Source organism: Podarcis filfolensis, assembly GCF_964270895.1.
Source record: "Podarcis filfolensis genome assembly, chromosome: 14".
Taxonomy (NCBI): domain Eukaryota; kingdom Metazoa; phylum Chordata; class Lepidosauria; order Squamata; family Lacertidae; genus Podarcis; species Podarcis filfolensis.
In genome coordinates, this window is record NC_139616.1 from 39,959,234 (window position 1) to 39,982,438 (window position 23,205).

General features: G+C 43.6%; 1 protein-coding gene across 1 annotated transcript; it reads left to right on the plus strand.

Moving 5' to 3' along the window:
- The first annotated feature begins 8,395 nt into the window (after positions 1-8,395).
- On the plus strand, positions 8,396-11,560 carry COX19 (cytochrome c oxidase assembly factor COX19). The gene is made up of 3 exons (XM_083585448.1): positions 8,396-8,586; positions 9,931-10,042; positions 10,872-11,560. Exons 1-3 carry the CDS (start codon positions 8,505-8,507, stop codon positions 10,957-10,959), a joined length of 282 nt encoding a protein of 93 aa, XP_083441574.1. The 5' UTR covers positions 8,396-8,504; the 3' UTR covers positions 10,960-11,560.
- The last annotated feature ends 11,645 nt before the right edge of the window (positions 11,561-23,205 follow it).

The window sequence follows — 23,205 nt, forward strand, 5'->3', positions numbered from 1 at the left end:
TAAAAAATATATGTTTTATTTTTGCATTTTACAATATTTTAACAACAAAAATTAAATCTAAACAAATTCAACCTGCTTTTTCTTCAAACCCCACCCCATTATATATCACAATCTTACTACATAACCAATTCAAACCTATTTACAAATGTTACCTTTCCACTCCCTTTATTTCTTACTGCTTATGTCTGCTAATGTTTTTATCATTTACAATTTGTTTTCATATATTTGACAAATTTTCCCCATACCGTTAAGAAAAGTCTCTCATCTTGATCTCTTGTTCTTCCCGGCAAGTTTCGCCATCTCTGTGTATTCCATCTGTCTCAATTGCTGATGATGGACTTTCGTTGAAACTTCTTTCCATCTTTAGGCATATACCATTTGGGCAGCTGTGGTAGCATACACAAATAGCTTTTTTCTTATCTTTGGGACCTCTTCCTCAATTATACCTAAAAGATAAGCTTCTGGTTTTTTAAACAAAAGTTATTTTCAACATTTATAAGTCCATTCCACTCTGACAGCAATGTGCACTCTGTGTATGTGTTATATAAATCCTGTTAAACAAAAATATAACTGTAAAACAATAAAATAAAATGGATGGATATTTGAATATAAATGTGTGTGTGTGTGTGTGTGTGTGTGTGTGTGTGTGTGTGTATTTGTTGTTGTTTAGTCGTTTAGTCGTGTCCAACTCTTCGTGACCCCATGGACCAGAGCACGCCAGGCACTCCTGTCTTCCACTGCCTCCCGCAGTTTGGTCAAACTCATGCTGGTAGCTTCAAGAACACTGTTCACCCATCTCGTCCTCTCTCGTCCCCTTCTCCTTGTGCCCTCCATCTTTCCCAACATCTGGGTCTTTTCCAGGGAGTCTTCTTTTCTCATGTGGTGGCCAAAGTATTGGAGCCTCAGCTTCACGATCTGTCCTTCCAGTGAGCACTCAGGGCTGATTTCCTTAAGAATGGAGAGGTTTGATCTTCTTACAGTCCATGGGACTCTCAAGAGTCTCCTCCAGCACCATAATTCAAAAGCATCAATTCTTTGGCGATCAGCCTTCTTTATGGTCAGCTCTCACTTCCATACATCACTACTGGAAAAACCATAGCTTTAACTATACTGAAATATACTCAGAGTCGCAAAGTGATTTCATGCTCTTTATTCAGCTCATAGTGGTGAGGAGGAATGAATGAAAGTCCCCTCAAAGTATCTGCTTTATATACATTACTTACACAATGGGCTGCACATGATTGGCTAATTCCGGAATTCTACTGTAAGCCAATCAGGTTGTGGATTCACTTCTATCTGGAGCATGATTGGGTGGTTCCTGCCAACCAATCATACTGCTGCATTGTTCTAGGACCAATCTGACTGCTGCATTCTGAATCCTATTGTTCTAGGACCAATCAGACTGCTGCCTTTTGAATCCTATTGTTCTAGGACCAATCAGACTGCTGCAGTTTGGATCCTATTCAACTCAGTACATAACATATATGGACTTTTGTTGGCAAGGTGATGTTCCTGCTTTTTAAGATGCTGTCTAGGTTTGTCATTGCTTTTCTCCCAAGAAACAGGCGTCTTTTAATTTCGTGACTATTTTCTTACAATATATATATTTCTAAACATTGGAGATAGAACATAGTCACTGCAGTTGTTTACTTGGGTAACTACAGCGCTGTTGCAGCATCTGGTTTGTGTGAAAGGCCTTAGCAATTTCCTCACTTCCATTGCAGGCATCTGGACTAGAATGATCGTCTACAATTCTATGATTTCTATGAACTGGACAAATTAATGTAGTGGTGAGCGAGGGGGCATCTAATCGTGCCCCTTTCTAAAAAAAATTTTTGTGTGTGTTTTTTCTTTTCTTTTTGTAAATCTACCCAACAACAACTACCAGACATTTAGAAGGCATCTGAAGGAAGCCCTGTTTAGGGAAGCTTTTAATGTTTGATGGACTACTGTATTTTAATATTTTGTTGGAAGCTGCCCAGAGTGGCTGGGGAAGCCCAGCCAGATGGGCGGGGTATAAATGATAAATAGCTGTCCCGGCTGCTGTGCCACGCCCCCTGGCAACCAACCAATCGGGCGGAAGCTGAGGAGGCGGGGCATTGCCTTCTCATTGCGCTGCTGGGTTTCGTCAGATGATGATCCGGCTGCTCGCTCTGTTCCCCAGGACAACTTTGTTTTGGTCCAACCTTCTGAAGAGGAGGTTTTGGCGAGGCTCCCGTAGCCCTACGGTCATCGACAACTCCAGAAAACTTGTAAATCGTGTGGTGGCGTGCAAATTGCGCTTTATGAATGGCTATGTGATTGTGCATGCTGACATCCGGTTCAGCGAGTTGACTCTGTTCTGGGAAGATGGTGTTCACCTTTCAGATCTCGGCAATGATATTTGGCTGGCCGACATCATCAGAAGCCTTAGGGATTGGTTGCAGCTGTGAGGGTATTGGCGGCGAGCCTGTTTGACTCGGGTGGCCGTTAGGCATTGGAATATGTTTGTGTATTGGAGGGCAGGATGTGGCCATCGCCTACCCCTCCACTTTTGGTTATTCCGTTAAAGGAATCCAGTGTCATGGATCCTGTCTGACGCCCTTGCTAGGTGGCTAGGGCCATGGCACGACCCCCGGTGACATCAGGGGGAGCTTCCAGTTGTATTTGCATCAACAAGCTCCTCCTACTGGCGGTTAACCCTTGATAGACTCACCCCTCCCTGAGGGGGTGGACTCACGCTCTGTTGTTTTATCCAATGCCTAAGCCAATACAGTGGTACCTCAGGTTAAGTACTTAATTCGTTCCGGAGGTCCGTTCTTAACCTGAAACTGTTCTTAACCTGAAGCACCACTTTAGCTAATGGGGCCTCCTGCTGCGCCGCCGGAGCACGATTTCTGTTCTTATCTTGAAGCAAAGTTCTTAACCTGAAGCACTATTTCTGGGTTAGCAGAGTGTGTAACCTGAAGCGTATGTAACCCGAGGTACCACTGTACCACTCACATGCTGTAATCAATAAAGTTGTGGCCTTTTTTTTAGCCCATTAACCTAATATACTGCGTCCTTGTGTCTTTCTTATCCTCAAGTGGGTGGCGGGTCCTCGACTCACAAATGTTTTCATGTGAGGAATGTTGAAGGTGATATTCTTATGGAAAGAGAAGCAGGGATGTGTGACTGGGCAAGAGGCTCACCATCATTCTAGGTGTGGTTATTTGAATGTAGTATCCGGAATACTGCAGTCAGCAACAGTGTCTGGGTGGCAATCAGGAAAATTTTTGGAAAAATCCAGCCGAATAGCAGCCCCTAGCAGCAGTGCCGTTTTTGCTGAAAAAGCTCAACAAGTTTGGAGAAAACTGGGGAAAAAAGGTTAACAGCTTTTGCCAGAAAGGAAAAAGATTTTTTTTAAAAAAATATGGCAACCCTAGTGTTTCCTCCTGCTTGTTTCCTTCCTCATGTTATTGCCAAAAGTAATAACCAGCCAAATTTCAAAGTGCTAATTGCATTATATACCGTAGAAAACAATCAGTTGCTTAGAAACCCCCCAAAAATTCATTACTCATGGTTTGCAGGAACAACATAATTAAGACCTCAGATTTCAAGATGCCTAATCCGATGGTTATATAACTAAACTGGGTGTACTTTTCCATTTACAGTTTCAAATTCTAGAGTGGGAAAGGATTAAGGAGCACAAACAACAGGTCGCCTTGAGCGGCAGTGATATTTTTGCAACGATTACCTTATGATCTGGACGCGTGAGAGAGCATCTAAGAACTTCCCTGCTCATTGAGATCTCTTACTGACCATCTTTTGATGGATCTGATGTCTACTAAGTTTACAATCACCGCGGAACAGGCATGTTCTTTTCTTTTTTAAATAATTTTTATTCATTTTCCAAACAAATTTTATACAATCAACAAATTATTTTGCACTCATTCTTCAATTTTTGACTTGCCTCAGTTTCTCTGTCAATCTTTCGTAAAATTTCTATTTATTGACGCATTTCTAAACATGATATTGCCTTTCCCAACTCCTTTTCCTCTTACTCTCTTTTTTGCAATATTTCTTACTATCTCACAGAGTCTCTTCAAAACCAACAAGCGTTGTCTGTACATCACATATATTTTTCAGATATTCTGTAAATTTCCCCCAGTCCTCGATAAACTTTTGGTCTTTCTGATATCGAATCTTCCCAGTCAATTTGTCCAATTCTGCATATTCAGTCAATTTCCTTCTCCATTCTTCCACTGTTGGAATTTCTTCCTGTTTCCATCTTTGGGCCAGAAGTATCCTTGCGGTAGTCACTGCATATTGAAACAGTTTACAGTCTCTCTTATTAATTTCGTTTCCTACCATTCCTAATAGAAAGGCCTCTCGTTTTTTAACGAACGTATATTTCAACATCTTTTTCAATTCATTGTATATCATTTCCCAGAAGTCTTTCACCCTTTTACACTCCCACCACATATGATAGAAAGTACCTTCTTTTTCTTTACGTTTCCAACACTTATTGCATGTTTTATACATTTTGGCCAGTTTAACTGGTGTTATATACCATCTGTAGAACATTTTCATTACATTTTCTTTCAACACAGTACATGCCGTAAATTTTAACCTTTCATTCCATAATTTCATCCAATCATCATACTGTATATTATAACCAAAGTCTCTTGCCCAGTGTATCATTACTGCTTTTACCTCTTAATCTTTTGTATGCCACTCCAGCAACATTTTATACATTTTAGACAGATTTTTATACTCATTATTCAATACCTCCACTTGGAATTTTGATTCTTTACCTTCATACCCACACATTTTACAATCTTTTTTAAACATTTCATTAATCTGAAAGTAATGTAACCAGTCGTAAACAGATTCTTTCACCTCTTCATAAGTTTTCATTTTCCATTTCCCCCGCTCTCTTGTTACCTCGGAACAGGCATGCTCAGTTTGCCCCACCCACTTACCCCAAGTTTGGATCTACTTTCTGCTGCTGCGCATAATGTATGGGAGCAAGGTCCTTAACATATATATAAAATTTCAGGAAACATGAGGTGAAATAAATAAATATTACAGCTATCAAAACAATATTACACACTTCAAAGAAACAAGTTGATACAACATAAGACTGGCTGCTAATAAACTATGAAAGAGCAACCTGAAAGTGCTCAACCTGAAGCAACTTCAACCCGAGGTATGACTCTATTAAGAAAAAGAAAGCAGCTCATGGATATGCCTATAAATTATCAGGCTTTCTTGTAACTGAAATGTGTCGGTATGCAGCTGGCTGCAGCTCATCCTGCAACAGATCCCAGCAAGTTAAAATGAGGTAGTATCAGTATCAAACTTTATTTCAGTCCCAGGCCAGCATAAGATAAAACATACAGATAAACTGAACACATAAAACTTAAAACATAAAACACATAAGACTAGCAACTGAGTATGCAACACATTCCCCTGTTGTTTGGAAACCATCCTTAATAGTTAAGGGAGCAAGACCACGTGGGAAGAAGGATAGTCTCAGCCAATAATTCAGTGTGGCAAGCCATACTCTGGCCTCGATTCTTACGAATCCAGCTTTGAGATGTATGGTAGCATTGGAGACGTGTTTAGGTACTTGTAGGGTTGATCTTAAGAACTTAGATGAGACAAAAGTGTTATGTACTGAAGTTCTCACCCTGGGCCTGCAGGGGGATACTGTAGATAGTTTTCACTCAGGTCCACATATGCAAATAAGGGATTGAAAGTGACGTTCAGTGATTGGATGGTTACAGAAAATGGTTACTGTTGCGTTCTAGTGGAGCTCTATATAAGCAGGCTGGCTGAACCCTTCAGTTCAGTTCTGTTCTGGCCTGTGAATAAACAAGAGCTGTTTGAAGAATCGCTGTGTCGTCTGATATGTTCACCCACAACTTAACAAAAAGGATCCTGTGCGCATGTTTGTGAAAATGAAGCTCCACTACACACAGTGGGGGCTGACTCAGAAGTAAACATGCGCAGGACTGCATGGCACTGAACTCTTCAGTCTGTTAAGTAACTTGGGCCATCTTTTCTTTTTTCTTTTTTAAAAACCCAGTCAAATCAGAACTAAGTTTTTCTTGGAAGAACATTTTGTTCAAAATGCAAGTGGTAATAAATCACCAAATACAGTTCCCGTATGAGTATACCAACCGCAGGGCTTATTATGCAATGAACAGAACAAAGTAAAGGCATGCCCAGGTGATGTTATGGCATTTCACACCTTCGCAGGGAAAGCTGCTGAAACACCTGCTTTTCTGCAACTGTTTTATCCCATGTATATTCAACCCTGCTTCCCAGGAGCTACAGGCAACCAGTGTCTCACAGCAACCAGTGGTGTCCAGTGCTCCTTGAGACAGAAAGGGCAGAAGGCGGAGAGAGGTCAAAAGTAGATCCAGTGAAAGGTGTTACCAAGTCATCTGGCTCCAATGTGCTCCCACTGCTGGTGTTTGAAGCAGTGTACACAGGATGTTAGCCACATCCATATCTGTCCTGTAGTTTCTTGAGAAAACCTGTTGTTGGATGCATTGTCTCTTAAACCAGCTCCCATCCGATTTGAACACGCAAACCACACTCATTTTGCAATTAACCTCAGGTGCATACATTTGAGCTAGCCATTGTGCATGCGCAGATGATGGCACATGCACAGGTGAGAGCTTCACTAAAAAGAAGTTGTGTGGGGTAATGAGGCCACAGGGAAATCAAACAGGCAATGCTCATTAGGTGAAGACACCTCCAACAAACCCTCCAACATTTCTTCCATTAAAAATAGGGATGTCCCATTCCATAATGATCATTTTACTATTTACAACCCACACATCTGACTGTGTTACCCCAGCCACTCTGGACAGCTTCCAACACATAATAAAACGTTGTTGTTGTTGTTTAGTCATTTAGTCGTGTCAGACTCTTCGTGACCCCATGGACCAGAGCACACCAGGCACTCCTGTCTTCCACTGCCTCCCGCAGTTTGGTCAGACTCATGCTGGTAGCTTCGAGAACACTGTCCAACCATCTCGTCTTCTGTCATCCCCTTCTCCTTGTGCCCTCAATCTTTCCCAGCATCAGGGTCTTTTCCAGGGAGTCTTCTCTTCTCATGAGGTGGCCAAAGTATTGCAGCCTCAGCTTCACGATCTGTCCTTCCAGTGAGCACTCAGGGCTGATTTTCTTAAGAATGGAAACGTTTGATCTTCTTGCAGTCCATGGGACTCTCAAGAGTCTCCTCCAGCACCATAATTCAAAAGCAAAGTCAATTCAAAAGCAATAAAACATTAAACATTTTTAAAAAACCAACACCTCCCTATAGAGGATTGCCTTCAGATGGCTCGGGGGTCCGTTACCTCCATACCCTCCAACATTTCTCCAATGAAAATAGAGACATCCTAAGGAAAAGTGGGACATTCCGGGATCAAAGCAGAAACCGGGACGGATTCTCTAAATCAGGGACATCCCTGGAAAATAGGGGCACTTGGAGGGTCTGCTCCACCCCCTTTCTGGCGTGTACAGCAGCGTGCAAATGCGACTTGAAATGCAACAGGGGAGAACTGCCTGTGTTTTAAGCTGCTAACACTTAAATCTATATTCTGAAAAAAGCCACCTTCTGCTTGAACAAGTATCCCAGCTGAAGGACTGGAACTAGCTGAAGCACAAGTAGGGCATGCTTTCTTCTGAAACGTTTAAGATAATGTTTTCTCGTCGTTAACTTTGCTGCTGTAAATGCGCACTGTGTAGCTGACCTCCTTTAAGATACAGTGGTACCTCGGGTTACATACGCTTCAGGTTACAGACTCTGCTAACCCAGAAATATTACCTTGGGTTAAGAACTTTGCTTCAGGATGAGAAAGAAATTGTGCAGCAGCAGCACAGTGGCAGCAGGAGGCCCCGTTAGCTAAAGTGGTGCTTCAGGTTAAGAACAGTTTCAGGTTAAGAACAGACCTCCAGAACGAATTAAGTTCTTAACCTGAGGTACCACTGTAATGTTTTAGTTTCTTGTTGATTGTGTTACACTGAATGCAAGTTTTATATTTGACTTTCTTCAGTAATGTTTTATTCTGGATCGTCTTATCTGATGTTTTGATGTAGGTAGGTTGCAAACCGCTTGGAGATTTATTTATTTATTTTCTAAAGAATTAGACAGCAAAGCGGTATAGATTTCCTGGAATTGAAGAAATCACGTCTTCCAGTTTCAATCTGAAGGCGCAATTAAGACTGGTTAGTCTCTGAAATATCGCAAGGCTCCTTTGCTTTCTGCAAAGCACATATTTATCAATAAGTAAAATAAGATTTAAAAATGCCAGCTCCATCCCGGCCAGGCATCCACCTGGGGCAAAAGGAGGCGGGGCTAACTGCTTGGCTCCTCCCCGCCCGATCAGCTCTGCTCTCGTTTCTTCTGGCCTGGCTCGGCGCTCCACTCCACAACCTGGGACTTGACAACACCGAGATCCCGGAAGTGAGGCGAAGGTTCGGTCAGAGGCGCAGCGGCTGCGTCGGGTCCTCGGAGAGTCGTCGTCATGTCTACGGCTATGAACTTCGGGACGAAAAGCTTCAAGCCGAGGCCGCCGGACAAAGGCGCTTTCCCTCTGGATCATTTCGGTGAGAAGGTTCCCCCCCCCCCGCAACCGTCCGTCACCTCGACTGCGCATGTGCGATTCGTCCACCGACCATAGAGAGAACGTTGGGTGGGGGGAGAGAAAGTACGACAGGCATTTCCGGCCTAAAAGCGAACTCTCAAGTACAGTCAATAAGGGCTCTTGCCATAGATGCGCAAGGGATAGAGCGGTACCACTGTGAGCCCATGGAAACGATAGCTTTCCGTTAAGCAGAACTTCTGTTATGGGCCCCCTAGGGGAGGGGAGGGGAACTTTTGACTATCGTGTTGCTGATGGACTATAACTTCCATCATCCTTGGTGGGGGCCGTGCTGGCTAGGGCTGATGGGAGTTGGAGTCCCACAACACCTGGGGGCGCATTTTCCGCCATAAAAATGGAAGAGGAGGGCTGCAAATCAATGTTTTTTAAAGCTCCACCTCCGGCACAAGAATTGACACTGGGACCAGTAAGAGAGGCAGCAGAACATTCATTCATTCATTCATGGTTTATTTATTTATTTCTATTGCATTTTATTTATTTATCTTATTTTGTAAAATTTATGCACCATTTGATTGTACAGTGGTGCCTCGGGTTACATACGCTTCAAGTTAAATACGCTTCAGGTTACAGACTCCGCTAACCCAGAAATAGTACCTCGGGTTAAGAACTTTGCTTCAGGTTGAGAACAGAAATCGTGCTCTGGTGGCGCGGCAGCAGCGGGAGGCCCCATTAGCTGAAGTGGTGCCTCAGGTTAAGAACAGACCTCCAGAACGAATTAAGTTCTTAACCTGAGGTACCACTGTATAAAATAGACAAACCTCAAAGCGGTCTACAAAAATAGAATCAAGGAAAAAATTACAAGCCTATTTTAAAACATACAAAAATATATATCTATCTCCCTTGGGGGGGGCAAGGAGCTCAAGGTGGCATTTGTAATTCTCCCCCTCTGTAAGGCATCATCTGCACTGTACATATAAAGCAATAGCATAAGAACAGCCTGCTAGATTGAGCCAATGCCACTATAGATCTAAAGCAGCATCACACCACTTAAATAGTCATGGCTTCCCCCAAAGAATCCTGAGAACTGCTAATGAATTCTAAATCAGCAACTTCACACTGAATTCCCCCTTTGAAACTATTTTTTCTTGGACCTTAGTGACCTGAAGGTTTGCTGGCACCTCACTGGTTTCAATGTGTCCCCCCGCCTACTGCATTACGTTCTTGTGCTGAGCCACAGCAGCCAGCCTGTCCTTTGAATAGCGCTATTGTTTTGTCTTACTCTTAATTCCATGTCTGTTTCTTTTCATGCCTCCTGTTTCAAAAAACGTGCTTTCCTTCTGTCGAACAGGTGAATGTACAGCTTTCAAAGAAAAATTCATGAAGTGTCTGAGGGAGAACAGCTTTGAGAATGCATTGTGCAGGCAGGAATCAAAGGAATATTTAGAATGCAGAATGGAGAGGCAAGTGCATTCTTATTTGCAACACTTCACTTAAGCTAATGGATGTTTGCTCTCAATTTGCCAGAGACAACTTATGCTAGGCTGTCAGTGCACGGTGGATTTTTGGCTCCGCAAACCACTGACTGCTTCATTTTTGAAATCTGTAAAATTACAGTACTTAATTCCCCCTGCCCTTTTTCTTTTCTCCTCTTCTTCTTCTTTTTTTGCTGACAATGAGTCCACATCCACCCCATACATTTAAAACACTGTTGTACCCCTTTAACAGTCACTTCTTTCCCCAAGGAATCATGGGAACTGTAGTTTGTTAAGGGTTTTGAGAGTTTTTAGGAGACACCCTGTTTGCCTCCCAGAGCTACAGTTTCCTGAGAAGAACGATTGATTGTTGAATCACTTTGTTGTTTTTGATATGACTTTGTAGCTTCCTATGTCCCTGTGTTTCTAGGGCGGCTGAGTGGTCCAGTGGACTAGAAACCTGTTGTTGTTTTTAAAAGGGAAACTGACATCCTTGGCAATTCAAATTCTCTAGCCCATACCCCTTTTGTGAGCTTCTGTGCATTTTTAAGCAACCACTGCCCACATATTTTCAAGCATATTTTTATATCCATAAGCCAGGAACCTTCCTTTAAAAGAAAGCAAACCAACACCCTTAATTATACAAATTCTTTGCCAGGGGTTCCTCTGCAGTCCTATAGAATCATGTGAATCTTCTGGGTTTATTTTTTTATTTTATTTTAAGGAGCACAAAATTATTCAGAAAATGAAATTGCTAAGCATGCCAATTTCAAGTTTAATGCTTTTCAAATTGTTTTTTGTTTGCTTGTTTGTTTAGACAACTTATGGCCAAAGAACCACTGGCAAAATTGGGATTTAAAGACCTAATAGAAGAAAAATCAGAAACCCAACAGGAGACATTGTGATGAAGAGAAAGAGAATCCTAACCTTCTCCTATAGAAAGGAGCAAATCTGCTGTGGTACATATTGTACGTTTCAGATCCTATCTTGATATGAAGTGCTCCTTGGAAGAAGCTGTTGCCAAGTAGAAGATTTACAGTGCAATCTTGTACACTTACCTACTCAGCAGTAAATCTCACTGAGTTTAATAGGGCTTACTCCCAAGTAAAGGGATGGCATTGTTGTGATGCTATCCCCACCCAGTTGGTCCCAGTGAACTCAGTGTGTTTCCATCTGAGGACATGTATGTGCTGTTAGTGTGGGGAAGGAAATATTCCTTGGATATTCAAATTTGGACTACAAGCTCCCAGTACTTGCTTTGCGAAAAGCTTTGTTTTGAAGATTCTGGCAGAACTCATTGCACTGTGCATTGGGTTCAGCTTCTCTTCTTACAATTGGTATAAATTATAAATTATTATTATAAATTATTATTATTTGAGAGAAATGCTTCCTAGGATCTTAAGTGTACTTGCTTAGAAATACGGTGTGCTGAAATTATTCACCGGGACTTTTGCATCCAAGTGAAGCCTTAGGTTAGGTATGTAAATAAATAATGTTTTTGAATCAGATTGTTTCTGATCATTTCATTCCTAAATCCAGCCCTCTTCACCATCTCTTTCAGTTTCAGTTATGAAAATAGTTCTCATCAGAAGTGAGAATATTTGCCTGCCCTTTTGTCCTAGACCTCAATCTTTTGGCAACACAGAATTAATTCAGTAAAAAGGAACTCTGTTGACACTTTCAGAAATGCATGTGCCTGTTTTGAAATTTTTTGTTGTTGCTGTCTTAAAAACAGAAAGAAAATGCAGTGTGTTCTAGTACGTTGGTAAATGAGGCAATGAGAAATACAGGCCCCAATCCAGGGCAAAGTGAGGCACACTTAAGCCCGTAATGCGCAGAAACGTAACTAATTGTGTGCTGAAATGTGGCCACGATATGCATGACTTTGAATGGGGTGTGTGTGTTTGTGTGTGATTGTTTTTAAGAGTTTGTTTGAGGAACGGCATACCCTTTGATTTGAAGGTGCTTCTCCTGCGTTCGAATTCTGCGTGGGGTGGGGAGACAGGAAGGACCCTAACTGAAACCTACAACCCACACATGGCCCTTTCCTTTGCAACTTGAAGCTGCCTTTGCAAGAGAGGCAGGATGTCTTTCTTGTCATCTTCCCAACCACTCTGGCACCTCCTCTGATGCTGTCTGGGTTAACCCTAAGAACGCCTTAAGTAGGACCTGGCTGGATCAGGCCAATGGCCCATCTAGTCCAGCATCCTGTCCTCACAGTGGCCAACCAAGCTTGTTCAAGAAGCAGGGTTTGGTCCCCCTCCCCTCCTGCAGTTTCCAGCAACCAGTATTCCAATGCACTTTTCCCACCAACCACCATAATCTCAACAGCCCTTACTAAGATTGCCAGAGAACCATGGAGTTGGAGAGGGGTGTCAGATAGTCTAACCCTCTGCTCAATGCAGGAATGCCAGAGGCAGAAGAGCATCCTTGACAGATGGCCTCCAACCAGGGAGAGTCCATTGCCACCTTTGGGGCCACCTGGTACCACTGTCAAAGTGTTCTTGGGACAGGCTGTAGTGATGCAGGGTCTGCTTTGCATGCAGAGGGTCCCAGCTTCAAAGCCCAGCAACTGCCAAGGAAGGCTGGGAGAGACCCCTCTCTGAAACCCTGGAGAGCCACTGCGATCAGTGTAGCTGATAACTACACTGCTAATGGCCTGGTTCCATAAAAAGCAGCTTCCTATTCTTCTTCAGGTTACAGTGGTACCTCGGGTTATAGACGCTTCAGGTTACAGACTCTGATAACCCAGATATAGTACTTTGGGTTAAGAAATTTACCTCAGGATGACAACAGAAATTGTGTGGCGGCAGCGGGAGGCCCCAATAGCTAAAGTGGTACCTCAGGTCAAGAACAGTTTCAGATTAAGAATGGACCTCCGGGACAAATTAAGTTCGTAACCAGAGGTACCACTGTACCTTATTTTACAAGGCGTATTATACTGTGTATAAACTGTTGGGATCTTCAAAGCCATGTCAGAGGAATTTGGCACTCCCCAGGTGCCCGGCTTTGATTCCATGTTGACCTCCCCGTCAGCGACTCCCGGCAAGACAAGGCGAGGTCTCTATCGGCCGATCCTCCTCACGAACGTGAGAAGAACACAACCATCCCTCCTCCCTCACTCCCTGCCATCCCCAGGGAGGGGAGAGAGACAGACAGAAATGTCTTTACATGCCTTTATTTCTGTCTTTCCAGCAGTGCAGAAAAGAACATGTCTGCACTCCTCAGCAGCCACAGCAGAGAGGGAATACCTCCACCCATGTACTTCTGGTACAGGGTCATGTGACACTCTGAGCTAACATCCGGTGCTCAGTGCACATAAAAGACTGTCCCTGGTTCCCACGGTACAGTCCCATAACATCAACATCCTGTTTGGCTTTCCAGCCATCTGGAGCACTCAGCAGCATTGCTCCTTTTTCGTAACAACCTCCCCCAAAAGAATCAATGCGTGTTGCGGCAAGCAAAGCGTGATCCAGAGAAGAAAACAAACAGTTGTTATACACATAACACTCCCCTGTTGTTTCAGTTCCACCCTTGGAACTACCCGCCACTGGTTTCCCCAGTGTACCTCTCTGGTTGTCTGGCTTCCAAGGAATGAGTGCATCTTCATTACCTTGGCTAGCAACTCTCTGTTGTGTCTTTGTCTCTGACTTAGACACAGCTCCATCCTGTCCTTGGTTGTTTACAACAGCAACACATGCAACAGCTAAGTTAGCAAACTCTTCTGAGTACCTTTTGGGTGGTTCACCCTTTGTAACTCTCTCAGACCTGCGCAAGAGGTGCTGATCCTCTCTGCTCACTGGTTCAGTCTCAGGACTCTTAGGAGAACCAGTTCCAATAGCAAACAGTGGTTCATCCTTCACCTGTGAAGGTGTATCCAATGTGTGAGATTTCCTCTCAATAACTGTGACAACTGAGCTCTCTGAGCTATCGCTGTCACTCTCAGTACCACTGTACTCTGTGAAATCATCATCATCATCTGAATCGTCCTCTGTGGGAAATGTGTGTACAATCACTCTCTCCTGTTTGGGAGCACTCTCTAGAAATTTTGTGAGAATCACCTGACCAGATTCAGACAAAATTACTCTGTAGAGACCCTTTTCATATCCCACAAAAATGCCTCTGGCATTCTTTACTCCACCTGGAGCTTCTGTCCTCACATGAGACCCAAAAACCTTGAAATGGGCAACAGAAGGTTTTCTCTGGAACAGTTTCTCAAAAGGAGAACTTCCCAACTCTTTTGAAACCTTTCTCACCCACGCATGACTAAACGACATGAGTGACTCCGCCCAGAACTCATGTGGCAGATGTGAACTAAGCAATTGCGCATTCATCCCCTTTTGCAATTCTTTGTTCACCCGTACACAGACACCCCTGTTCCACGCTTCCGCTGAAACAGCAACCTTGTGTCTTATCCCTTCCTTCTGCAGGAACCTCTGGAAATCCTGTAAAAGAAAAATCTGCTTCTCATCTGTCAAAAGACAACCAATGTTAGCATCATGCATCCTTTTAACCTTGTCACAAAACTCCTGAAACCTTTCCAAGGCTTCCTGTGGCCTTTTTAACACATAAACCCAGACAAAGTTAGAGAAATGATCCACACACACAAGATAAAATCTTGCATTGCCTCTAGATGGTTCTAGAGGACCAATCACATCAGCATACACCTGCTGAAACGCTCTGTTGACCCTGGCCACCTTCTTGGCGCTCGTTTTGGTCACACCTGCAAGAGAAATCAAGTTAGACTCAGAATTACATTCCATGTAATCACTTTGCTTAAAGTCCAACAAATACAGTCCACCTTTCTCTCTGGCAGAAAGATACAACTCTCCATCTTTGAAGATCTTGCAGCTCTCAGCATCATAGGACAGTTTCAGTCCTTTCTTTGCAATCTGCGAAACACTCAGCAGATTGAACTTCAATTCGGGAACCAAGTAAACATTGTGTATAGTCAGGTTCAGACTCTTAAGATACACAGTTCCAACCCCGGTCGCTTCCAGCTTCTGACCGTTGGCTTGTTCCACAGCGAAGCTTTGCTTCTTAAACGTCGAAAAGAGCGCCTTGTGTGGGGACATATGAAAATTACAGCCCGTATCGATCACAAATGAATTTCCAACATCTGGCGTGGTTCCTTTCGCCATCAGGGCCTTTGCAGGTTTTACCGAAGACGTGGTATGACTTTTGCCTGCTGCCTCAGGCTTTGCTGAGCGGCCCTTCGCTCCTTTCGGCTGGCGTGGCTTCTTGCAGTTCCGCTGAAGATGCCCAGCCTGTCCACAATTGTAGCATCGGACAACGTTCAAAGCTACAGCATCCTCTCCAGTAGCAACATCAGTGGGGGAATTAGAACTCCGTTCTTCCCTCCCCCTGTCCTTCACCTCCAGTGCAGCAAGCCTGTCGTGTTCATTCAAAACAACGGCAGACACCCTCTCCGCGGTCAATTCCTTCGCCGGAAGGGAACCCAGCTGACTGGCAACCGTTTTGTAAGTCCGATTTAAGCTGTTTATCATCATGAAGCAAAACACTTCCTCCTGCAGATGGAAATTGCGTTCCACCATCTGTTGGCGCAGATATTTCATTTCCGTCAGGTGCGCTTGAACATCTCCATCAGGCGCAAGCCTCAGATTGGTCAGCTTCTCAAAATACAGCAACGCTGAAGAACCAGCATCTCTCTGATGTGTTCTACGCAGCGTTTCCCAAATCTCACGCGCATATTCCAAATCCTGAATATGCACAAGTTGATCATCCGAGACACACAGAATTATAGCCGTCCTGGCCTTCACATTCTGTGATTCCCAACCTCGGGTTGGTGCTTGAGGGATGGGGTTCTCAATCACCCCAAAAATCCTATGATTCTGCAGCAGGGCCTTCAGCTTTACAGACCAAGATGAATAATTGTCATTAGTGAGGGGAGGCGGGTAAGGCAAGCCTCCCCCCTTTTTGGCATCCATTTTGAAGCCAAGTCTCAGCTCTCACACTCGAGCTAGTAAAATCCAAAAGCTCTTTTGAGCTGTTTTTCTTCCTCTCTCAGGCAGGCAATCTCCAAGCTGTCTCACAGTCAAAACAACTTTCGCTTTCCCGGCTCTGACTGAGCCAGCCCCAGGTGTCAGTAACTTTCCAAGCTGACTGACGGTCGTTGCTTAGCAACTGTGCATACCTCTTCCCTCTTATCTCACCGCAAGTATGCCTGGTATGCAAGCCTAGGCTCTCAGAGCTGTTTTTCCAAATGCAGCTCTCGTGAACCAGAGAATAAATCAATCTGCATTCACACTTTTAGCCCGATATTCAGCATACCTTTTTGGGGCTCCGATGCTTGGAAAACACCCCCTCTTGGTGTCCAGCCGTCTGTTCAGCTTCTGGCTGCAATGCAGACGTTATCTTCTTTCCTTGGTGCAGAGGATGGCACACGATCCATCAACCTCTCACCTCTCATGCTGATTCCCATGGATCAGATAACCAGCAGCATCTGCTACCATATGTTGGGATCTTCAAAGCCATGTCAGAGGAATTTGGCACTCCCCAGGTGCCCGGCTTTGATTCCATGTTGACCTCCCCGTCAGCGACTCCCGGCAAGACAAGGCGAGGTCTCTATCGGCCGATCCTCCTCACGAACGTGAGAAGAACACAACCATCCCTCCTCCCTCACTCCCTGCCATCCCCAGGGAGGGGAGAGAGACAGACAGAAATGTCTTTACATGCCTTTATTTCTGTCTTTCCAGCAGTGCAGAAAAGAACATGTCTGCACTCCTCAGCAGCCACAGCAGAGAGGGAATACCTCCACCCATGTACTTCTGGTACAGGGTCATGTGACACTCTGAGCTAACATCCGGTGCTCAGTGCACATAAAAGACTGTCCCTGGTTCCCACGGTACAGTCCCATAACATCAACATCCTGTTTGGCTTTCCAGCCATCTGGAGCACTCAGCAGCATTGCTCCTTTTTCGTAACATAAACTGCATTATACTGATTTACTGTAAATTTTGTTCCATTTAATCCCTGCAAGATGGCCACAAATATAGCTTGGCTTATACAGCGGCCAATAAATAAATACAGTGGTACCTCAGGTTACAGACGCTTCAGGGTACAGACTCTGCTAACCCAGAAATAGTACCTCGGGTTAGGAACTTTGCTTCAGGATGAGAACAGAAATCACACAGCGGCAGTGGGAGGCCCCATTAGCTAAAGTGGTACCTCAGGTTAAGAACAGTTTCAGGTTGAGAACGGACTTCCAGAACGAATTAAGTTCTTAACCTGAGGTACCACTTTAGCTAATGGGGCCTCCCACTGCTGCTGTGTGATTTCTGTTCTCATCCTGAAGCAAAGTTCCTAACCTGAGGTACTATTTCTGTACAGTGGTACCTCGCAAGACGAAATTAATTCGTTCTGCGAGTTTTTTTGTCTTGCGAATTTTTCGTCTTGCGAAGCACGGATTCCCATAGGAATGCATTGAGGAAACAAACTTGCAAGACGTGTTCGTCTTGCGAAGCAAGCCCATAGGGAAATTCGTCTTGCGAAGCAACTCAAAAAACGAAAAACTCTTTCGTCTTGCAAGTTTTTCGTCTTACGAGGCATTCGTCTTGCAAGGTACCACTATATAGTCAACTCAGCTTCATTCAGTGGTAAGAACTCCTAAAATGAATGGACCTAAGGTCCCTTCTGCACCATACATTTAAAGCAGTATCATATCACTTTGACTTCACCCCATAGAATCGTGGGAAGCATAATTGGTTAAGAATGCTGAGAACTGTCATGTGAGTTAGCAAAAGCTTTCTGTGAAATGATTTATAATGAGTTGGGGAGAAAAATGTTGAAGATCACTTTTGTGAAAAAACCAGAAGTTTTTCTTCTAGGTATAATTGGTGGAGAGGTACACAATGAACGGGGGAAAAACTTTATGTATGCTACCAGGGCTTCCCAGATTATTTACACCCAAAGATGGAAAGAAAAAACAGTCCCAACAAACCAGGACTGGCAGTTTTAATTGAAGGAGTACGCAAAAATGGCGAAACTTACCGGAAGAATTAGAAATCAAGATGAGAGATTCTTTAAAAACACAATAGGGGGGAATTATTGATTATTTGAAGATACATTGTAAATAAATTAAAATGTTAGCAGGATTGATATAAACACATGCAGCAAGAGATAAAGGGGAAGATAAAGGAATATTGGTAAATAGATTTGAATTGGATATACAGTAATAAAAAGATATAAACTAAACAACTGCAGAAAGGAGGGGAGGGAAGTTGAGGGAAATGCAAATTAAATTTGTAAGGATTTTGTTTTTCTCGTTAAAAATGCTTGTAAAATGGGAAAATGAAAAATATATTTTAATTTTGAAAGAGAGTGCTGAAGGAGACCCCATTCCCCTCACAGCTACAGTCCCCATAGTTCTCTGGGAAGTGGGGTTGATTACTGAGCTGTTCTGTGACTTGTAGCTCTGTGAGGGGAAAGAGGGACGACTCTCAGCATCTTTAGCAAACTACACTTCCCAGGATTCTTTGGCTGCGACACTGCTCTAAATTTATAGTGCAGATAGGCCTAATTGGTCTGCTCTATAAGAAGCACAGCATTGGGTACAGCCTCTTGTTCCTGTCGGCACCAACTGTCAAACTGCTCTTGCTGTTAGGAAGTTAACCCTCATGTTTCCCTTCTGTAACTTGAGCCTCTTTGTGCTAGTTCTGCCCTCTGGGGCAGCAGACAACAAGTCTTGCAGGAGGTTGATGTGATGGCCCTTCAGTTATTTAAAGAATGTGTGAAAACATAAGAAGAGGCTGCTGGATCAGGCCATTGGCCCATCTAGTCCTGCATCCTGGTCTCACAGTGGCCAACCAAATGCCTTGGGGCGGGGGAAAGCCTGCAAGCAGGACCTGAACTCAGAGCACTCTCCCCTCCTATGGCTTCCAGTAATTGGTATTCAGAAGCATGACTGCCTTGCAACAGTGGAGACAGAGCATAGCCATCATGGTTAGTAGCCATTGATGGTCTATACCTCCATGAAATTGTCTGATCCTCTTTTGAAGCCATTGAAGTTGGTGGCTATACCTGTCTATTGTGGGTGCTAATTCCATAGTTTGGTGCTGGAGGAGACTCTTGAGAGTCCCATGGACTGCAAGAAGATCAAACCTCTCCATTCTTAAGGAAATCAGCCCAGAGTGCTCACTGGAAGGACAGATCGTGAAGCTGAGGCTCCAGTACTTTGGCCACCTCATGAGAAGAGAAGACTCCCTGGAAAAGACCCTGATGTTGGGAAAGATGGAGGGCACAAGGAGAAGGGGACGACAGAGGGCGAGATGGTTGGACAGTGTTCTCGAAGCTACCAGCATGAGTTTGACCAAATTGCGGGAGGCAGTGGAAGACAGGAGTGCCTGGCGTGCTCTGGTCCATGGGGTCACGAAGAGTTGGACACGACTAAATGACTAAACAACAACAACAAAAATTCCATAGTTCAACTTTTATCTATCCTGAACCTCTCATTGTTCAGCTTCATTGGGTGCCCAGTGCTATGAGAGAGGGAGAAAATATGTTCTCCACTTTCTCCTTGCCATGAATGATTTATATGAATTTATGCACCTCCTCCTCACCTTTTCTTTAAACTAAGATGTCCCCTCGTTCCATACTTATGGTCATTTTGGTTGCTCATTTCAGATTAATAACGTAATGAAAGTGATAGTGTGGTATCGTTGCCAAAACAGGTTTTGTGCTAAAACAGAGGAAGGGACATCCCTCCCTTTTCCAAAGAACGCTGTGAAAGTATGAAAACAATCTCCAGTACCTTCCAAGAAGATAAATGGCATTTCTTGCCTCTGTGCTGTCTGGGTATTATGAAGAGAATCTGCTCAAGGCTATGAGTTGAAGACACTTACTGGCAGTGCCTGCAATTGACAAACAATGGTGGCCTTTCTTAAATGGGTGTCTGCTAGATTTTTATCCTATGTGTTAAATGGAAAGAAGCAGCTAATCTGAGGGCCCAGGTAAATCACTGGGGTGGGGAGGAGGTACATTAGTTCCAGCATTCCTAAGATAAAGCCCAAGGACAAATGTGGAGAAAAATGTTTCATGGAAGGATCAATGTTTGCTTCTTGAAGGGCTGGTGTGGTGCTTTGCTGCTTGGGCAGCGATGGCCCATTTTGCACATCCTGCAAACCATTTGTGCAGTGCCAGCTCCCCCAAGCTGGAGCCCCTCTAAATGTTGTTGTGTTACAACTCCCTTTATCCCTGACCATTGTCCTTGCTGGCTGGGTCCGAGAAGAGGAGTGTGCTGGATCAGGCCAATGGCCCGTCTAGCCTGATCTCACAGTGGCCGCCCAGATGCCTGCAGGAAACCCACAAGCAGGACCCCAACACAAGACCCCTCTGCCCACTTGGGACTCTGGGTCATATTCAGAGCCATGCTGCCTCTGACAGTGGAGACAGAACGTAGCCATGATGACTCTTAGCCTTTGATAGCCTTTACCTCTAGGAATTTGGCCAATCCTCTTTCAATGTCATCCAAGATGGCAGTCAGAACTGCTTCCTTTGGGGAGCAAATTCCATCATTTTTAACTACACCCTCAAGACCGCTATTTATATTTTCTTTAAAACTTTCACACACAACCCTTTATTGCCTCTAATGAGCAATGAGAGCCTCCTAATAGGATTACGATTGTGCTGCAAAAGAGGCATGAGCAAATCTGTCCATTTTTATTTCTCTCTTTCTCCCCTGCCCTACAAAAAAATCTTAAGTTTGGTTCTGCACTTTTCTGCATCAGTCTGCATAGAGAGAAGAGAGAGAGTCCTCATGAAAATCCATCAGCATTTTAGCACAAATTTCTTCTAACACATTCTTAATGCCATTTTGCCCAATTTCCCCTCTCTTTGGTAAGAAAATGTTCCATTTTGTATTTTTACATTGTGAACTGCCCCGCGGTCTTCAAGTGAAGGGCGGTATGCACATTTAATAAATAAATAAAATAAAAATACTATAAGCAAATCTTTGTATGTGATTTCCAACAACTTGCACACATTTCATTCTTGTATATGCATTTTTTGTACACTTGGCTGGGGAACTGCAAACATTCAGGAAAGTGAAAATTTCTAAGGAGAGCTGTGATTTGGTTTGCTACTGTTTTGCCTACAACATGCATCGAAGCAAATTTCTCCCTTGCTACTTGCTGCAAAGGTGGTGGTTTCTAATTTTCCTGCAAAAACAGTATGAAAACTCCCCCTTGTGGGGAAGTTATGGAAGAGTTGGGAATGAGGGTGCTTTTTTTAATGTTTCCCTTCCTTGAGATCCATTGAAGATCACTATGTAATTAATCAAGTAATTAATTACTTGCAAGATCACCTTACCCTATATACACCCACTGGAACACTTTGATGTGCAGAACTGGCAATGTTGCAGGAAAATTGAACACAGGAGGTGGGAGATGGAATGGAGAATTCTGAAAGGGCATGGCTGGCTGGGACCATGAACCAGGAGCACTTTGCAACTTTTTGTTGCAGGGCCCGCTTTTAAGAATGGCCTCATGCTTTGTTTTGCTCACCTTTCTTGATAGTGGGGAAGCAGTTTCGTTTACTGTGGGCTTTCGTAGATCTTGCTGGCCTCTTTCCGCCCTCTCTCACGCGCTCTCCCTGCTGCACAAGCCCACTAGATAGCGCATGATTAATCTTCCACTTTGGGAAGATGTTCTCACTGGCAGTAGAACTGGAGCAAGGGTACACGGTGCGCTCATGTGCAGATCGCTTTCCATTTGCTCATCAGCTCCCACACTGGTTCGGTGGAACGGATGACGTAATCCAAAATGAGCCAGATCAGCTGCTGGTCACGGCTAATGTCTTTTGGCTTTTCCATGCGCTGTCGTCTCTGGCAATTCAGAGAGAGCCTCTCTGTGCCCTGTGAATGGGTCAGTATTCGAACCCTCCATGTGAAATATTAAAGCGACATAGCTAGGGCTTAAGGAGTAAGATGAGGGTGTTTTGGCAGTCACTCAGTCCTGTTTGGAAGTCAGACTCCCTGATCTGAAAATACTTCATCAGAGAAATTGACTCACCAACTTGGGGTTTCTGAGGCTGGCTTGGTTTTTTTTTTAGTACACCTTATTCAACAACACATTCATACAGATGGCAAGTTCCATCCAAATATGATTTCATCTGGCACTGTTTTTGATTACATGAGTATTTTATCTGTTGTTTCTGTCTTGTCTTTAAATACTGTCATATTGCCTCTCTTGCACAAGTTTCATTTATTAATTTAATCTTTCATCTGCTTTCCTGACCATGCTCAATTGTGTGTCTTTTTTTGTCTGTGAATTGTTGGACATTTAACTGGGGTGGGGAAACCCCATTTTTGCCCACCACCACGTTACGTGATTTGTCTGTGTTTGTTGCCTTTCCTGACTGGAGTACAAAATGTACTCTGTGCTTGTTTAGGGAAGTTTTTTAATGTTTGATGCTTCATCACGTTATTATTATTAATATTCTGTTGGGGGCTGCCCAGAGTGGCTGGGGAAACCCCACCAGATGGGTGGGTTATAATTTTTTATTATTATTATTATTATTATTATTATTATTATTATTATTACCACTGCAATCCTCACCCAGTTGTCAATATGCATAAATCACAAAGCTAAAGAACAAGAAAGTAAGTTAACCGCTAGATTCAGTTAATACAGGGTTTATTCATTTTCCTGACATCCTGGTTACCTTGAGATGGCATAGATCCTCCCCCTTTTTTAAAAACCTCAAAACAACCCTGGCAAGACTCAGCAAACAGTGACTTGTCTGTGACTATCCTGTGAGCTTCATGGCTGAGCAGGAATTTGAACCATGGACTGTAATGTCATGTCCTGGTCTGATGCTGGAGCCTGGAAAGGGAAAAGCATTGGTTGGGTTTCAGAACCATGGATAGCTCCAAGATCATCTCTCTCTCTCTCTCTCTCTCTCTCTCTCTCTCTCTCTCTCTCTCTCTCTGTGTGTGTGTGTGTGTGTGTGTGTCTGTCTGTCTTGTTGAATGGTCTCTTTAAATTTGAAGGTTCATTATTGTTCCACAAGATGTGTATTTCTTTAAGGGCCAGAGCAAACAACATTACCTAGTTTTACAGCTGTGAAGCAGTATAGCAGGTGCTGTTAAGTTGTGTTGATTAAGCTGTGTCAGCAATTGGGATAGTATATAGAGA

Excerpts from the sequence above, each read along its gene's own strand:
- COX19 (XM_083585448.1), top strand. The coding sequence starts at position 8,505 with ATGTCTACGGCTATGAACTTCGGGACGAAAAGCTTCAAGCCGAGGCCG. Across the intron at positions 8,587-9,930 it reads TTTCCCTCTGGATCATTTCG|GTGAATGTACAGCTTTCAAA; the intron begins GTGAGAAGGTTC and ends TCTGTCGAACAG. Across the intron at positions 10,043-10,871 it reads TTAGAATGCAGAATGGAGAG|ACAACTTATGGCCAAAGAAC; the intron begins GCAAGTGCATTC and ends TTGTTTGTTTAG.